General features: G+C 45.7%; 1 protein-coding gene across 4 annotated transcripts in view; it reads right to left on the minus strand.

Moving 5' to 3' along the window:
• Positions 1-16,959, minus strand: part of GSE1 (Gse1 coiled-coil protein) — a 522,272-nt gene that overhangs the window by 148,155 nt on the left and 357,158 nt on the right. Inside the window, exon 1 of one of the 4 annotated variants that reach the window (XM_077453301.1) lies at positions 11,955-12,205. The exons of the other annotated variants lie outside the window; for them this stretch is intronic. Within the exon in view, the coding sequence (XP_077309427.1) occupies positions 11,955-11,991 (37 nt within the window). The 5' untranslated portion in view covers positions 11,992-12,205. Of the gene's footprint in view, positions 1-11,954; positions 12,206-16,959 lie in introns of those variants that run through there. 4 annotated transcript variants of the gene reach the window in all.

Raw genomic sequence — 16,959 nt, forward strand, 5'->3', positions numbered from 1 at the left:
CTCTTACTGGCGTCTCAATGGGCACCCAATCGAGAGATCTCAGCCATAGACAGGGGGGGTTAATGGAGGAAGACGCAAGCGACCCCATTTTGCTGCGTGACTGAGCGCAAACACAGGAGTCTCCTGACTCCTCTCCTCCGGCATCACTCAACAAACACCTACTCATGTGTGACAAGCATCTCTGCGGGAAGGAGGCGGGCCGGGGTGCGGCTTGCAGCGCTGTAGCCGGAGAGAGGAAACCTGTGGCGCGGTCTGGCCAAGCGAGGCAGAAATACAGCTTGGTAAACAACCGATATTACCGCGCGGTCCCTGTCATTTCATCTTCATTAAAATTTATTTTGTGTGAACAGATTCTGACCTGCTGCATGATCAGATTAAGAGCCAGGCAAAAGGCATTTTTTTGAGCAACGACAACCATCGTATCGCTTTAATGACCGTCTCATACCGTCATTGCTACCTGCCTACATTTTCTTGCATATGGTAGATCCCGGCCTCTCTGGAAATAATTAGCCGTAGTCTGGTTTAAGCCATCATTTTTTGAAATTTGTAACGTGTGCAAAATTGCACGTTTGCAACACGCATGAAAAAAACGAGTGACGTGCTTGCAGTGCCAATTATGGTAATAACGCACCATATGCATCAAGGAGACACGAGTCTTTCTTCGTGGAAAAACGTTTAGTTAGAAAGCGCGTGACGCTCAACAAGCTACATAAGCTACTTGCATTATTTTACAAAAGTGAGTACACCTCTAACATTTTTGTAAATATTTTATTCTATCTTTTCATGTGACAACACTGAAGAAATGACACTTGTCTACAATGTAAAGTAGTGAGTGTACAGCTTGTATAACAGTGTCAATTTTCTGTCCCTTCAAAATAACTCAACACACAGCCATTAATGTCTAAACCGCTGGCAACAAAAGTGAGTACACCCCTAAGTGAAAATGTCCAAATTGGGCCCAATTAGCCATTTTCCCTCCCCGGTGTCATGTGATTAGTTAGTGTTATAAGGTCTCAGGTGTGATGGGGAGCAGGTGTGTTAAATTTGGTGTTATAGCTCTCACTCTCTCATACTGGTCACTGGAAGCTCAACGTGGCACTTTATGGCAAAGAACTCTCTGAGAATCTGAAAAAAAAAAGAATTGTTGCTCTACATAAAGATGGCCTAGACTATAAGAAGATTGCCAAGACCCTGAAACTAAGCTGCAGCATGATGGCCAAGACCATACAGCGGTTTAACAGGACAAGTTCCACTCAGAACAGGCCTCGCCATGGTTGACCAAAGAAGTTGAGTGCACGTGCTCAGCGTCATATCCAAAGGTTGTCTTTGGGAAATAGACGTATGAGTGCGGTTCAGCCTTTCAGTGCTCAGACCATACGCCACACGCTGCATCAAATTGGTCTACATGGCTGTCATCCCAGAAGAAAGCCTCTTCTAAAGATGATGCACAAGGAAGCCCGCAAACAGTTTGCTGAAGACAAGCAGACTAAGGACATGAATAAATAATAAACAGCACCTGCCCTACCTATAGAATATGGAATATGCTTGATCCCAATGTGATACTTTGTGTCTATGACTCGACCTTATCTGTGTCATATGGTGACTTTTATTAGATAAACAAATAATCAAATAATAATGCAACAGTGAATTGACATTTACGATGCATACATTAATATCTGTGTGAACCAAAGACCAAGTTTAGTACATGTAACAAATGATCAAAGTGACAATATTAAAGTGCATATAGTGATAGCTGTGCAAAACAGTCTTTTTCCTTGTGAAAAAGTTCTGTTGTGCTCCGTGTCCCGTCTGTGTCACTACATCTACCTCATGGGGGCTGTGAAAGGTCCACACTCACCAGATATGTTGGACTCCCTTACCTTATAACAAGAGGAGTCTACTGAGCTTGTAGGTCATTAATGGGGACCAATCCCAACGCAATATCCTCTAGTTTTTCCCTCAATGGTGGATTATCATGGTCAAACATTCCCATAGACACACTCCTAAACCTTGTGGACGGCCTTCCCAGAAGAGTTGAGGCAGTTATAGCTGCAAAGGGTGGGCCAACTCAATATTGGACCCTACAGACAGGTTTGGTCAGTGAGAAAGTACATTGAGTAGGTAGAGCAGGCATATGCAATTAGCGGACCTCCAGCTGTTGCAAAACTACAAGTCCCACCATGCCTCTGCCTCTAGGTGTCATGCTTGTAGCTGTCAGATTCTGGCTATGCCTCATGGGACTTGTAGTTCTGCAAGAGCTGGAGGTCCACTAATTGCATATCCCTGAGGTAGAGGGTGCAATATGATGCACAGGTGCTTTCAATGAATGGCGATAGGCGTGGTATTTATGAAACCATTTTATATGAGTAAAATTATCAAAATATGGCCAGATAGGGGTTCAAAGTGTCTACGGCAAGTTTACGTCTGATATATACATGTACAGTACATGTAGGTTCTATATAGTGTAATGAACATCAGTTCTTCTAGATGCTGGTGTCCTCAACCGAAACATGTCCGTAGTCCCCACATACAGCAACACCAAGTTGTTTCAGCACATCTTCATTGTTTTAACGTTACAAACAAGACAATATATTGGCAACAGATTCAGGTCTAGATCCTTGATCCTTCCCTAAGCCCGTTGTACTTTACGTTTATATGTATGTATTGGAGTGTAATCCATTAACTGGTCAGCAGATTGCACAGCTAAGGTCTGCAGCACCTAGTGGCCATCAAAGAGGAGCACGCAGGACTGACAGGGGACGTTCTTTCATATAACATTCTTGGCAGGGTGCTATGATGTTTACATGGGCCTCCTGGTCCCTCTCACCAACCTTTGTACAATATGGAGCAAACACCAGTTCAACCATGTTTTATAAGGGCTTTTATTTCTTTGCCCTCCTCTGGATCATCTGTGGGTATATGGTTCTGAATATAGAGGTTTTTTAGAATATTGGTTGAACTCGATGGACTTGTGTCCTTTTTTCAATCTCACTATGTTACTTTGGTAACTGAGGTTGGGGACAACTGATCTATAGCAAGCAACCCTCAGTACCTCTGCTCCACCAATATTGGGAGTCATTACAGAAAAGCCTTGGTAAGGCTTACAGCAAGGTAAGTGAATATACCCTTCTTGAGAGCCCAGGGATGTGCAAAAGCCAAAGCTCTGATATGCAAATACCGACTTGGCACAGAAAAGTCGATGGCTGGACATCGGCCTCCTGGCTCGCTATGGGTTACTGTATCTGCCTGTTAGATTTAAGGTCCAATGGTCAGCCATTTGAGGCTTCATGCTTTTATCTCTGAGCATCCATAGGTTGACTTTGAGAGACTGAAGATGTTCTTGGTTCAGCAGAGTATTAAGGTGACACTAATGCAGACAGACGAGTTGCAGCCAAAATGTATTTTTCTCTGGAGTCGCGATGACAGAATGTGAAACTCCTCGCCTTCTCTTCACAGATGAACCAAAACTTTAACAGGAAACGTCTTGGTGTCCACCAGAACAGCAGACTGATATTGAAACCTTGAGTGTGGTGCAAGTGTGGCTTATCTGTATGTGATGCTAAGCTTTGCGACTTGTCTGTGGGTGACTATGTAGCACATGATAGTCGTTAAAGCCTAGCTTGTCAGGATCTGTCCAGAAGGGAAGGGAGAGGTTCCCCTGATACGGGGTGTGTCTACGTGTGTGTGGGTGACACCAGTACTTAGGAATATAATCACAGAACAGCCCAGCTCCATGCCAAGTAGTGTCACCATTAAAGTGTATGCCAAGGCAACTTTTGTTCAGTTATAGAGTTAGAGTAGGGGAGATTCCCCTTTACTTCCCATCCTGGAAACACAATGAGAAGTGGGAGAAAATCTGTCCAAAGTGAGGGAAATTGCCATTTTAGACAGTTCCCAGCGCTGTGTGTGTCTGTGGACTTACACAGCCTGGCTCTGGAGCTCGCATCCATGGATGCCCCTTTAACATGCAGAACAGTGGACAGCGCTGGCAGGGGACTGCCAGAAGAGGTGGTAAGGGACCATTCTGTGCAGAGAAGGTACATATAAGCCTTTCTTTATTTTAACAAAAAAAAAGAAAAAAGCCTTTAGTATCACTTTAAGGCCTCATGCACACGGACATTTTTACAGCCGCTTTTTTGAGCTTTTTTTGCAGCTTAAAAACGGCTGTCCATGTTAGTCTATGGCTTCATGCCCACCTAGGCGTTTTTGAGCTGCAAATGGCATAGGCGTTTTTAAGCTGTAAAAAAAACCCAGGACCAGTGCGTTCCGTGGCGTGGAGCTAGAGCTGTAAAAACGCGAATCGCGGGAAAACGCGCAAAAACGCACACAAACGCGTATAAACGTGCATAAACGCACAACATATTTTCTTTGTTTTCTGAGTGCTATAGCCAAGAGATGTGTTTCTTAAAAAACGCTACTTAACGCTAACGCTAAAAAACGCGCAAAAACGCGCAAAAACGCCAATGCAAAACGCTGTAAAAATCAAGTTTTTTATGAAGATTTTTCCAGGCATCGGAGCTAGCTTTGCAGCCAGTTTTTTAAAACGTCCGTGTGCATGAGCACTAAATGTATGATTATTTTCTATCATATTGGCAACGGTCACCAGGATAAATAAAAAGGGTGAATCTTCCCAGTGAGAATTCTCTGAGACTTTGAAAATACACAGTGATGTCTTCCCAGGTCCCAAGCACCACCCTCTGTAGTTCCCAGGAATAGATTTGTCAGCAAAGAATCATGTGACAGGAAGCTGCAGTTCTTCCCACAAGCTGAAAATGGCTTCCACGAAATTAAACTTTGATTTATGTAAATGATGCGTTTAACCTTACTTGTGTCTCAGACTTACTCAACCATTGTGCGGTTCATTGATTGATAATAAGTGTTGAAAAGCAACAGATGTTCAGAAGCGACCGACATTCACATCTTCCAATATAAGGTATTTTTGTTTAAAGGTCCCTTAAGAAAAGAAGGGAGGATGAGGATAAGTTGTTACCTTCGTGACTGAAGAACTGATGAAGATCTGCCATCTATTGGGTCCTTGGCCAATAAAGAATGTTCTGGTCTAGAGGGACACAGCAAGACAGACGCTTGCATCTATTAGCCTTGAGATGGTTCCAAAAAGGTCCCTCAGCCAAGATGACGTCTCTGGAAGGACATGCTGGTACTTTCAGCAATTCTACAGCTTCAGGTCTGTGGGCCGGCCTCTAATAATTGTAAATAGGGAACAGACTAGTGTCCTCGGTGACGGGCCTTCACAGACACACAGAATTCCATTTTAGGTAGTAAAAGCCAGCAAGGGGAAAATGCAGAATCTGCTATCTACTAGTGAGAAAGATAAAGATGATTCATACTGACAGATAAAGTTTGCTGAAGAAAAACCACAAGAGGTCGGCCCAACACCCAGGGTTAGAACCGTGTGATAGTCCTAACATCCATTACTAGAACTATGAGACAGGCCCAACATTGAGGACCAGAACTGTGAGACCCAACACCCAGTACTACAACCATGAGACAGGCCCAACACCCAGTACTAGAAATAAGAGACAGGCTCAACACCCAGTACTACAACCATGAGACAGGCCCAACACCCAGTACTAGAAATAAGAGACAGGCTTAACACCAGTACTAGAACCAAGAGACAGGCTCAACACCCAGTATTAGAAACAAGAGATAGGCCCAGCATTAAGGACCAGAACCATGAGACAAGCCCAACACCTAGTACTACAAGCAAGAGACAGGCTCAATGCCAAGTACTACAGCCATGAGACAGGTTCAACACCCAGTACTAGAAACAAGAGATAGGCCAAACACCTAGGGTGAGAACTATGAGACAGGCTTAACACCCAGTACTAGAACCACGAGACAGGCTCAACATCTAGTACAAGAACCACTAGACAGGCTCAACACCCAGTATTAGAAACAAGAGACAGGCCCAGCATCCAGTACTGGAACCATGGGACAAGCCCAACACCCAGTGCTAAAACCCTCAGGACCAGAACTGTGACACATGCCCAACATTCAGGGCCAGAATCATGAGACATGTCCAGCAATCATTACTAAAACTATGAGACTGGCTCAAAACCCAGTACCAGAACCGCAAGACAGGCTCAACACGCAGTACTAGAACCGCAAGACAGGCTCAACACGCAGTACTAGAACCGCAAGACAGGCTCAACACGCAGTACTAGAACCAAGAGACAGGCTCAACATGCAGTACTAGAACCACAAGACAGGCCCAACACCCAGTACTAGAAACAAGAGACAGACCCTGCACCCAGTACTAGAACCATGAGAAAGGCCCAGCACCCTGTACTGGAACCATGGGACAAGCCCAGCACCCAGGGCTAAAACCCTCAGGTCCAGAACTGTGACACATGCCCAACATTCAGGGCCAGAATCATGAGACATGTCCAGCAACCAGTACTAAAACTATGAGACTGGCTCAAAACCCAGTACCAGAACCGCAAGACAGGCTCAATACGCAGTACTAGAACCGCAAGACAGGCTCAACACGCAGTACTAGAACCGTGAGACAGGCTCAACACCCAGTACTAGAACCACAAGACAGGCCCAACACCCAGTACTAGAAACAAGAGACAGACCCTGCACCCAGTACTGGAACCATAGGGCGGGCCCAACACTCAGTACTAGAACCATGAGACAGGCTAAACACGCAGTACTAGAAACAAGAGACATGCCTGTCACCCATTACTAGAACCATGAAACAGGACCAACACCCAATACCAGAACCATTAGGGACAGAACCAACAAGTAAAAGAACCATGAGACAGGACCAGAACCAGGAGACAGGCCCAACACCAACATAAGGACCATGAAAGAAAGAATCAACACCCAGTACTAGAACCACAAGGCAGACTCAAAAGCCAGTACAATTAAAAGGAGACAGACACAACTAGTACCAAAACCAAGAGATACAGAACCAACAGCCAGTACCTGTCCTGAACCACGAGACAGGCCCAACACCCAGTATTAAAAGCACAAATCAGAACCATGAGAGCCATGATCCGCTGCTATGCAATTCTGCAATGTATACAGTACAGCAATACTCTCTATTCTGCAAAGTATATCATACAGTCATGCTCTCTATCATGCAATGTGTACAGTACAGGCATACTCTCTATCCTGGAAAGTATATAATACAACCATGCTCTCTATCCTGCAATGTATACAGTACAGCCATGCTCTCTATGCTGTAGTGTACACATTGCAGACGTGCTCTGTTTAGTGCGCAGTCATATATAATCTAGTTAAAATGTAGGCGAAAGTGCTGTAGACAGTTACAAGTCAATGACTTGGGGCCAGAGCAGGTGACACAACATAACAGATGCTACATAATTTACATTGTGATCTGCTGGAAGGTGGGGGGGGGGGGTAGTAATTCTCTTGGCTGGCAAACTGGATGTTGACACTCTTTAACCCTTTATTCTCCCCCATAATATAGTTCCATGCTTAATGGAGAGGCAAAACTGAGAACGCCCTTACATCTTACATAATTGCAGAACTACACAGCACTTGATTACAACACGCCAGTTTCCTAATCAACCGCACATCCCACATACAAAGGATCTGGTAAGTAATGAACAGTTCTATTCTACAGAATGGAGGTGACATAAGGCGGTCCATCTGACGGTGATCAGATTCTTACATAGTGGATAAGTCTGGACATAGAGGCAGAATCAGTTCTGGGAATGGAGGGGAAAAAAACAAGATAATCAAGCATATCGGTCAATTATAGATCCCATGGGCATTTTAAAGCCGGCTGACACAGTGCCGAGAGGGCTTTAAATTTTATGTATTTCCGGTGCCTGGACACTGGCTGACTTAAAGAAAGCCCCTAACTCTAATGATCAAACTACATCTTGTCCAAGATTCTCTTCCAGAATAAAATACTAACTGCGGAACACAAAATTATATTTTTTTAATGTTCTTGATATATCAAACTAACAGGACATTACTACAACAATCCAGGTGCCGGTTCTCTGGCGTTGCATTTAATGTATCAGCCTTCATGGAACGTATCACTCCATAATAACTCAGCTGCTTTCTGGCTGTCAGGCTACACTGGAAGTTGCAGTCCCGTATTTGCACATATAAGACTGGTTTGCTGGACCCACCAGGTTAGGGGTTCACCACCAGAACCTCTATTGGTCTTAAGAGTCCTGCTGCCTGTCACTATAAGCAGTGCAGGGGGAACCTTCCTCTAATACTTTGTCTACAGGGGAAAGATCCTGCTGTGCTGCTTAAAGAGACAGGAGATGGGACTTTAAAGTTTGCTGGACCCACTAGGTTATGGGTCAACCACCAAAACTTCTAATGCTGCCTGTCATTGTATGCAATGCAGAGGGATCCTTCCCCCAAACCTTTGATCAAACAGGAAAGGTTCTGCCATGCTGCCTAAAGAGACAGGAAGTGGGGCATTAAGGTTTGCTGGACCCCCCAGGCTAGGGGTCTACCACCAGAACCTCTAATGGTCTTAGAGTCCTGCTGCCTGTCACTGTAAGTGATGCAGAGGGAACCTTCCTCTAAAACTTTGTCTACAGGGGAAAGGTCCTGCTGTGCTGCTTAAAGAGACAGGAGATGGGATTTTAAAGTTTGCTGGACCCACTAGGTTATGGGTCAACCATCAAAACCTCCAATGGTCTTAAGAGTCCTGCTGCCTGTCACTGTATGCAATGCAGAGGGATCCTTCCCCCAAATCTTTGATCAAACAGGAAAGGTTCTGCTATGCTGCCTAAAGAGACAGGCAGTGGGACATTAAGGTTTGCTGGACCCACCAGGCTAGGGGTCCACCACCAGAACCTCTAATGGTCTTAGAGTCCTGCTGCCTGTCACTGTAAGTGATGCAGAGGTATCCTTCCTCTAAAACTTTGCCTACAGAGGAAAGGTTCTGCTGTGTTGCTTAAAGAGACAGGCAGTGGGACTTTAAGGTGTATAGCAGGCTATGCCCTGAAAACCAGGTCTGCCAGAAGAGCGGAAAAGGGCTGTTGATTTAAGAAATAGGAAAGCCACCCATACAATATCTTCCCAAGGCCCACATATTTTTTTTAAACGCCCATGCTTCTAGTTTCTTCACCTCTATAAAATCAAGTGACCCTGTCAAGGTAGAAAGTTACTGTTGCAAACTTGTTTTTGAAGGGGCCAGTTCCACGGCTGTCATCTCCACTTCACTATTTCACTATTTGATGAGTCACTGACCCACAACAGGTACAGTATGTGTATATCAGATGTCCCGACAACCAGACGCACCAACCCTTGTTCCAGGTCAGTGCCTTGCAGGGAGACGGGACCAGGATGATAGCACTGGGGCACAGGTCACAAATGTCAGCAGACCAAGAAATAATACATTTTGAAATTCAACCAGAACAATACGGGTACACGCATGCATTCCTAAAATTCGTTAATACATGACATTTCAGAATACATCAAGGCACAAAGTTAGGGTGAAAGCATCTTATTTTCAGGACTATTTTGAATGACAGAGCCCAATAAAAAGTGCCAATCGATATAAAGTCAGCAGGTATTATACCCCCCCCCCCATAGCTCAAAGCGCCTATTGCCTTGAAAAACTGGCCATGTTCTCTGTCAAGGAAAGGGTGAATTCCTGCAGTTCACCCCACTGTCTGCGTGCAACAGACATTTCCGGAAGAAGCAGCCCTTAAAAATGAACAGTATGTAAAGGCCGCAAAACCGCCGAACACAAAACTGAAAATGTTATCTTGAAAGAAAAGAAATTCCCTTTAAACGGGCTGTAAAAGGAAGACGTGCCAGTAAGTATCACGCCATGTTATCAGCACAAGCTGACCACCACTACCTCCGGCTCTTAACCACCAGTGCACACGTTCAGCAGTGTTTCTCAATATTACAAAGACCGCCAAACCTATCAAAAAAATAATAAATACAAAAAGTAAAGTTCCTTCAATTAAAGGAGCTACAAAAAGCATAAACGTCTGCATTGAAACTCTGTCAGGTGACATTGTGACTCTACCCGCGCCCCCGGCCATGTTAGGCTTAAAAAGGCTCAGAAGTGACAGCTGGACGTGTTATCAGGATCCCCAGCGAGGGCGTCCGCTGTGCGTAGGTGCAGCCATACTTACCACAACGCTTTCTACAATATTACACATACAAATGACAATTGTGAAAACAAAAACAACTGAACGATCAAAGCTACAAAAATCAACTTGAATAGATATTAAAAACTGCTGGAAATTGTTTTTTTTTTTTTTTTTGCAATGACCCCTTCGCGACAAACCTTATTAGCCTGAGAGATTGTGTGGGTACAACCCAGTCTGTTGTATACATGTCACAATGAGGAAAAATCATACAATCGTACACAAATATCTATTAGTATTGAATAATTTCAGTGCCGCAAAGATATAAACATTTTTTAAATACGCTCCCCCTCCCCCAGCTTTCCTCCCCCCTGTGATATCTTATTGTTTGCTTTAGTATTAAAATGGTTTCTTCATTTGTATTTTCTAGTCTTATAAATGTTTCTAGTTCTTGTCACAGCTTGCCTCTTCAACAGTACCAGCAGAGCAAAGCTAAAGAGCTGACGCTCTAATTCAGACTGCAGCCGAGGCGTACAGGGTTAACTTTCTGCGGCTGCCAGGCTGTTGGCAGAGCGTCTCACCCTTAGCCGTGCTCTCTGTACGGGTGAAATCATCTTCTGATTACCACTGTGAACCTGGAACGGAAATATCTAATCCACTGACAGCTCATATAAGTTTTTCACTCTGTCACAGCTGCTTTGAACGCTTCCCCTCCCTCCCATACAGGATCCATCTGAAGTCGCCCTGCAGCTACCCAACAATCTCCATCTCCCCTTATTCCTCTAAGAGGGTCCTGGAAAAACCCACCAGCACCTCTCGAATGTCAAGATTCGGGAACCAACCCAAAAAGACAACATTCGCTATCAACAGATGTGATACATTATAATCTTCTGATAAAAATACATTCAGTTTTCTTTTTAATGCATTAACCTATTAGCAACCAATAAGCAGTTTCCTTTCTCTGCTCTGACTTCATGATATAGACGAAAGGTTACATCTGGTTGGCCATGGTCATCTGGTTGGACATGGTCTTGTTGGTTGGCCATAGTCATCTGGTTGGACATGGTCTTGTTGGTTGGCCATGGTCTTGTTGGTTGGCCATAGTCATCTGGTTGGTCATGGTCTTGTTTGTTGGCCATGGTCATCTGGTTGGCCATGGCCTCGTTGGTTGGCCATGGTCATCTAGTTGGCCATGGTCCCATTGTTTGGCAAAGGTCTCGTTGGTTTTTTTACCCCATCTTGCTTTTTTTGCTCTCAAAACATGAAGTTTATTTTAAAGGTTGTAAGAGGGTAAGACGCAGTTAGTGAGGTTCTACAAGACCCAGGCTGGGTGGCCCAGGTCTGTCTTCGTCCCTCAGTATCTTGCAACAAAACACATGCCAAAGGGTTGGCTCTTCTAAGTGGTGGCACTTGAGAGTCCTATATTAAAGGAAGGGGTTGGGGGGGAGTATGTATTAAAAAAAAAAAAAACAATCAGACTTCCGTCGTACTAAAGCGTAATCCACTCAACCATGAAAACACTATTAAGCATTGGTTGCGGCCAGTAACACCACACCGTCCTGACATGCTCGCTCACCTCGCCTTAAGTGCCTCTGTCTTTTACTGCTAAATAAAACAAGGATCTGCACTTAGCAGCAGACAATGCATGGACACGCAACACCGGGAGGGAATTCACTCTCGCGGCACATCTCCGATGGCACGCTGTCAGTCACCCCGGCGAGCATTGAGACGCCGGGGCATCCCTGACACTCAGACGAGGTCAAAAGGGTAGAAGGCGATGCCGGGCAAAGACCCGCGCCGCTCTAATAATAAACCCAAAGCCGATGAGGACATGACACCACAATGATAAAAAAAAAAAAAAACGATGAAAGTAAGTCGCTTTCTTACCTGGCAAGTAGTAGAGCGGAGGCTTTAATCCAAACATGATCGCTTCCGAAGTTCAATTAAAGAAAGAAAGAACGCTGGCGGATTATAGTCCCATCGTCTTTAGGGGGGGGGGGGTGAAAACGAAACGTTAGCGGCAGGACTTGGGGAAGGGGGGGGGCAGAGGGGGAACTGAAGGACTTTTCCTCTCTGGGTGATCCAGAGAGTAACACAGCTCAGTCCTGTCTGCTTTGGCTCTTCCGTGTTTTCAGGCTCCCAGCCCAGTAATGCAAATAATGACAAAAAAAAAAAAAAGAGAGAGAGGAAGAAAATCGCGGGGAGGGACAGAGGGAGTGTTCAAAGCTTTTAAGGCTCCTCTTTTAAGAATCAGAAGGTTTAGCAATCCCTCTGTGTAGCAGACAGCCAAAGCACCCCCTGGCTCTCCATTCAGCAATTTGAATGTCAAGGGCGAAGGTCAATGGATCGCTGTAATAGGGCATGCTACTTGGGATTAAGAGGGGAAATAGAAATTAAGGCTCAGGGGAGGAAAAGAGGTCCTGTTGCCAGGGAAGGAAAATGGAAAAAAAAAAAAAAGGAAGCATCTATCCCTTTTTCTTTTTTGGTTTCTTGGATCGAAGTAGAATTTAGAAAAAAATTAAATCTGGATATCACATGGTGGTCCTACGAGAAAGGGCAGAGCGGAGACTGTCCATGTTGGCAGATGGAGGTCCTCCTTTGCTGCAAGCTTTTTGGTGGTCGCTTATCTCTGGCAGTCCTGGCACAGAATGAGAGAGAGAGATAAAGAGAGAGAGAGAGGAAAGACATGAGCTCCCCCCAGGCTACAATAATAGAGGGTTGGAATAAGAGCAGAGGAAGAGGGAGGAGGAGAGCGAATGCCCCCCTTCTCTCACCATCAATTTTCATGCAAGAATCATTATTGGCAACTCGCGATTCTGGCACGCTGACAAGACATGGGTCTGTTCAGAGAATGGAGGGGGGGGGGGGGGGCAGAGCAGGCTTCAGGTAGAGATATTCAGAAATAGATTTTATTTTTGTTGCCCTCTTTGCCACAGCTGATCCGCATTAATACCTTTTTGCTGTCAGACGGTGACCGGTTCCCAAGGTAACTTCCCAGTGGCACTGACTTTTGCCCGTCTGGCTTGTAAAAGGTGTCTGATGGTTTTACGGACTGTGAGATGGCGCCCCAGACAAAGGCTGACTTTTTACAGCTGCCCATAAAGCACTGGGAACGGTTTTATGTGGGGTGAGATGGGACGGAGATGGTGAAATGATGCTGAGGGGTCATTCAACAGAGGAGAGTATTATAGCGGGGAAAGGGGGGTGGTGAGGGTGCTTGGCACGCTTCTCCCAAAGGTCAGTAATGGAAATGGGTGAAAATGTGCCATTCAGCAAAATACATTGGAGTCAATGAAGGAGTGGGCTTTTAGGGGGACCAGGGCTGCTGATAAGGGGTACAGCCGGGGCTCCTGAATGGGGCCCAGGCCCCATCAGTTCAGGAAGGTGGTCCAGCAGTAGGGGGACTAGGATCCTGGACAGGAGGGGGTGATCGATGTGGCGGGGGACAATTACTGGAACTGATCCTCTGTGCAGCGCTCCCTGCAGCAGATGAAAGCTGGCAGGAGGGAGAGGAGGAGAAGCCATTTTACAGCTTCTGCAGGCAAAACCACACCAGGGGATAGGTTCCAGTAATTGCCCCACCGCACTGATCAACCCCTTCAGTCTACGATCTGATTTTCCCTTATACCCGAGCCCCCCTGTGTGCCCCTTTCCTCTGCACTCTGACTCCCCCTCCTTTTACTTCAGCCGGCTTTCAGCTGCTGCAGGAGGGAACCACAGGAAATTAGTTCCAGTAACTGCCCCCCTGCCACACTGATCGCCCTCTCGAGTCCATGCACCGATTCCCACTTTTGCCCGGGCCCCCCTGTGCCCCCTTTTCCTTGCACTGCCAGCTCCTCCTCCTCTCATTCCTGCCGACTATCAACTGATGCAGAAGGAAACTACAGGGGATTGGTTCCAGTAATTGCCCCCTGCCTTACTGACCACCCCCAACTGTCTATGATCCAATAGCCCCTTCTGTCTGTGCTCCCCTGTGTGCCCCTTTCCCCTGCACTGCTGGCTTCCCCTAAGGGGGATTGTTTCAAGATAAAAAGCAGGGTAGAATATACAGGGCCCCGTGATTTCTAGCAGCAGCCCTGGGGGGATACTCAGGGGTGTTAGTCCTCAAAAGCTTCACCAGTGTCCAATCACCTGAATGCACCAGCCCAGGGGCAGCCCGTCCATTAAGGACGCCGCCCCCCCCCCCCCCCCCCCTATATGCAATGGATAGATTCATGCTATCCATGGCTGCCCCCTTTTCATGTGTCTAGCCCCTTTCGGTCACTGAACATATGAATTAGAGTGGCCAGGGTTTTTTTTTGAAGCACTGATTAGAGCCAGAGGCTCTAACAGGCTTCAAAATAAGGTGGACTCGGGACGCTGACTATTGCGTCTGGAGACCACCCAAGTGTGTTAAAACAGCGAATTAAAATTTGGCTCGGGAAACAGGTATGAAACCCGTTTTCCAATTGGCCAAAATGTCTGGGCGATCCTTTTGGACACCTAGTGCCGGAAGGAGGAGAGAGGAGACACAGCAGAAGCTTCTCCAGGGGAGGACACCGGAGCAGCTCCCCCCCCCCCAGCCGACCACGCTCTCACCGCCCGTATCAAAGGTAAGGACAGCAGTTGGTGGTGGGGTAGTGTGTTAATGACGGGGGGGGGGGGGGGGTGTAGTGCTACGAGGGGGGGGGGGGGTTTGTATGCCCCCCCAAAAAAAAAACACCAGCCGCCACTGTACCAGCCTATGACCTAGAATCTATGAATATTCAGCCAGTGTCCTGTATTGTACGAATAACATATTAGGAGGTTTTTGGGGGGGGGGGGGGGTAATTCGTTTTAAGTGGCTCCTGAGGGCTACAGAACTTCAACTATCCTAGACCTCTTCTTGTACCAAAAATGTATCCTCATATTGCATTATAGGGAAAAGAAATAGACTTTAACCCTACCCCAGCAACAGGATGTGATGTGGCTTTGTTTATAAACAAAGTCATGTCTTCATGATACAAGCATATATTTTTTTGCTAAAAAATAATATTATTGGCTACACTGGAGAATGATTTGGATCTCTGTTAACTTTTCATAGAAGTTTTTGTTCCCATTTGGAAGATGTTCCCTCTCTATTTGCCCTGGTGAGTACACAGCAACCGCAAAGCAACCTTTCCAGTGGGGACACAAAGACAAACGTTCTAAGCATAGGAATGCAGATTCAGATTTTCTAAGGGTCACGGAAATTGTCACCGGGCTCACTGGCTCTGGTTCCACAGCAATCCACAAATCAGGAACTCCCCTTAGGAACATAGAAAGGACTCAAGAGTTGAGAGCCTACATACATGCAATTCAATGAGAGCACCAAACAAACATCAACGAGTCCAAGATTTTTAATGATAAAACTGAGTTAAAGCAAAAAAAAAAAAAAAAAATAAAAACACATTTCAGGGGCTAATTTCCCATTCATCAGGGCTTAGCAATTGTGACTGTGATTGAACAGACACAAGTAAACAGATACCAAACAGATCTGCACTGGCAGATTCAGAGCTCAGGACAGCACTGTATAGAGAGACTGTCTCCGTTAATGACGGGAAGGTCAGTAGAAGGAACCCTAGAGAGCTATGCAAAACCACAGAGGTTGACACTCTCAGAAGTGTTGATTTCCCAGCGGAATGTGGAGGAAAAATTCTACTAAACAGGTCGGTGTTCAATGGTGCGAGCAGAAGGAGAGGTAAGTATTCAGTACCTTTTTAACAGGTATTGAAAGTCCATGAGACAGATCAAGGAACTAAAAGTCCAGAAATGTTTTTAATACTGATATTATTTCATAAAAAGACATGTTTTGGGGGGGGGGCTCCCATTTCTTCAGGGCTCAAATACTGCATGTAGTTAAGGGGGAGTCAGAAACAACACAACCACTAGAAATAAAGAATGGTGGGCAGTGCCCAGGAACAATATAGCAATAGCATGAGTCCCAAATGCTAGATACCCTAGTTTGGGGGTGTTTAGGGGTGTCCTATTTGTGCTGAGTGCAGCCTCACTGGAGCCACTGCTCTAGTGACTGACCTTCTTCAACCACAATTTTATGACATAAAACAAGTCAAATCCATCCTTTATATACATTATTTTGTCAAAAGCTTTGATACGCCTGCCTTTACACACACATGAACTTTAATGGCATCCCAATCTTAGTCCGGAGTGTTCAATATTGAGTTGGCCCACCCTTTGCAGCTATAACAGCTTCAACTCTTCTGGGAAGGTTCTCCACAAGGTTTAGGAGTGTGTCTATGGGAATGTTTGACCATTCTTCTAGAAGCGCATTTGTGAGGCCAGGCACTGATGTTGGATGAGGTCAGGACTCTGTGCAGGCCAGTCAAGTTACTCAAACTCGTTCATTCCTGTCTTTATGGACTATGCTTTGTGCACTGGTTTGCAGTCATGTTGGAACAGTAAGGGGCCATCCCCAAACTGTTCCCACAGTTTGGAGCATGAAATTGTCCAAAATGTCTTGGTATGCTGGACGCCTTAAGAGTTCCTTTAACTGGAACTAAGGGGCCACACCCAACTTCTGAAAAGCAACTCCACACCATAATCCCCCCCTTCACCAAATGATTTGTTTATAGTCCTTTATGGACCTTACTTTGTGCACTGGTCCAAATCATTTGGTGGAGGGGGGATTATGGTGTGGGGTTGCTTTTCAAGGGTTGGGCTTGAAAGGAACTCTTAAAGCGGTTCTGCACCTAAAATAAAAATATTAAAAGCCAGCAGCTACTAATATTGCAGCTGCTGACTTTTAATAAAATCACACTTACCTGTCCCAGGGTCCAGCGATGTCGGCGGCAGATGACGAGCAATCGCTCGTCTCGCTGCTGCCCCCGCTGCCATCCTCTGTCAGGGAATCAGGAAGTGAAGCATTACAGCTTCA

Source organism: Lithobates pipiens, unplaced genomic scaffold, assembly GCF_037356315.1.
Source record: "Lithobates pipiens isolate NorthernLeopardFrog02 unplaced genomic scaffold, aLitPip1_a1.2 Scaffold_10, whole genome shotgun sequence".
NCBI lineage: Eukaryota > Metazoa > Chordata > Amphibia > Anura > Ranidae > Lithobates > Lithobates pipiens.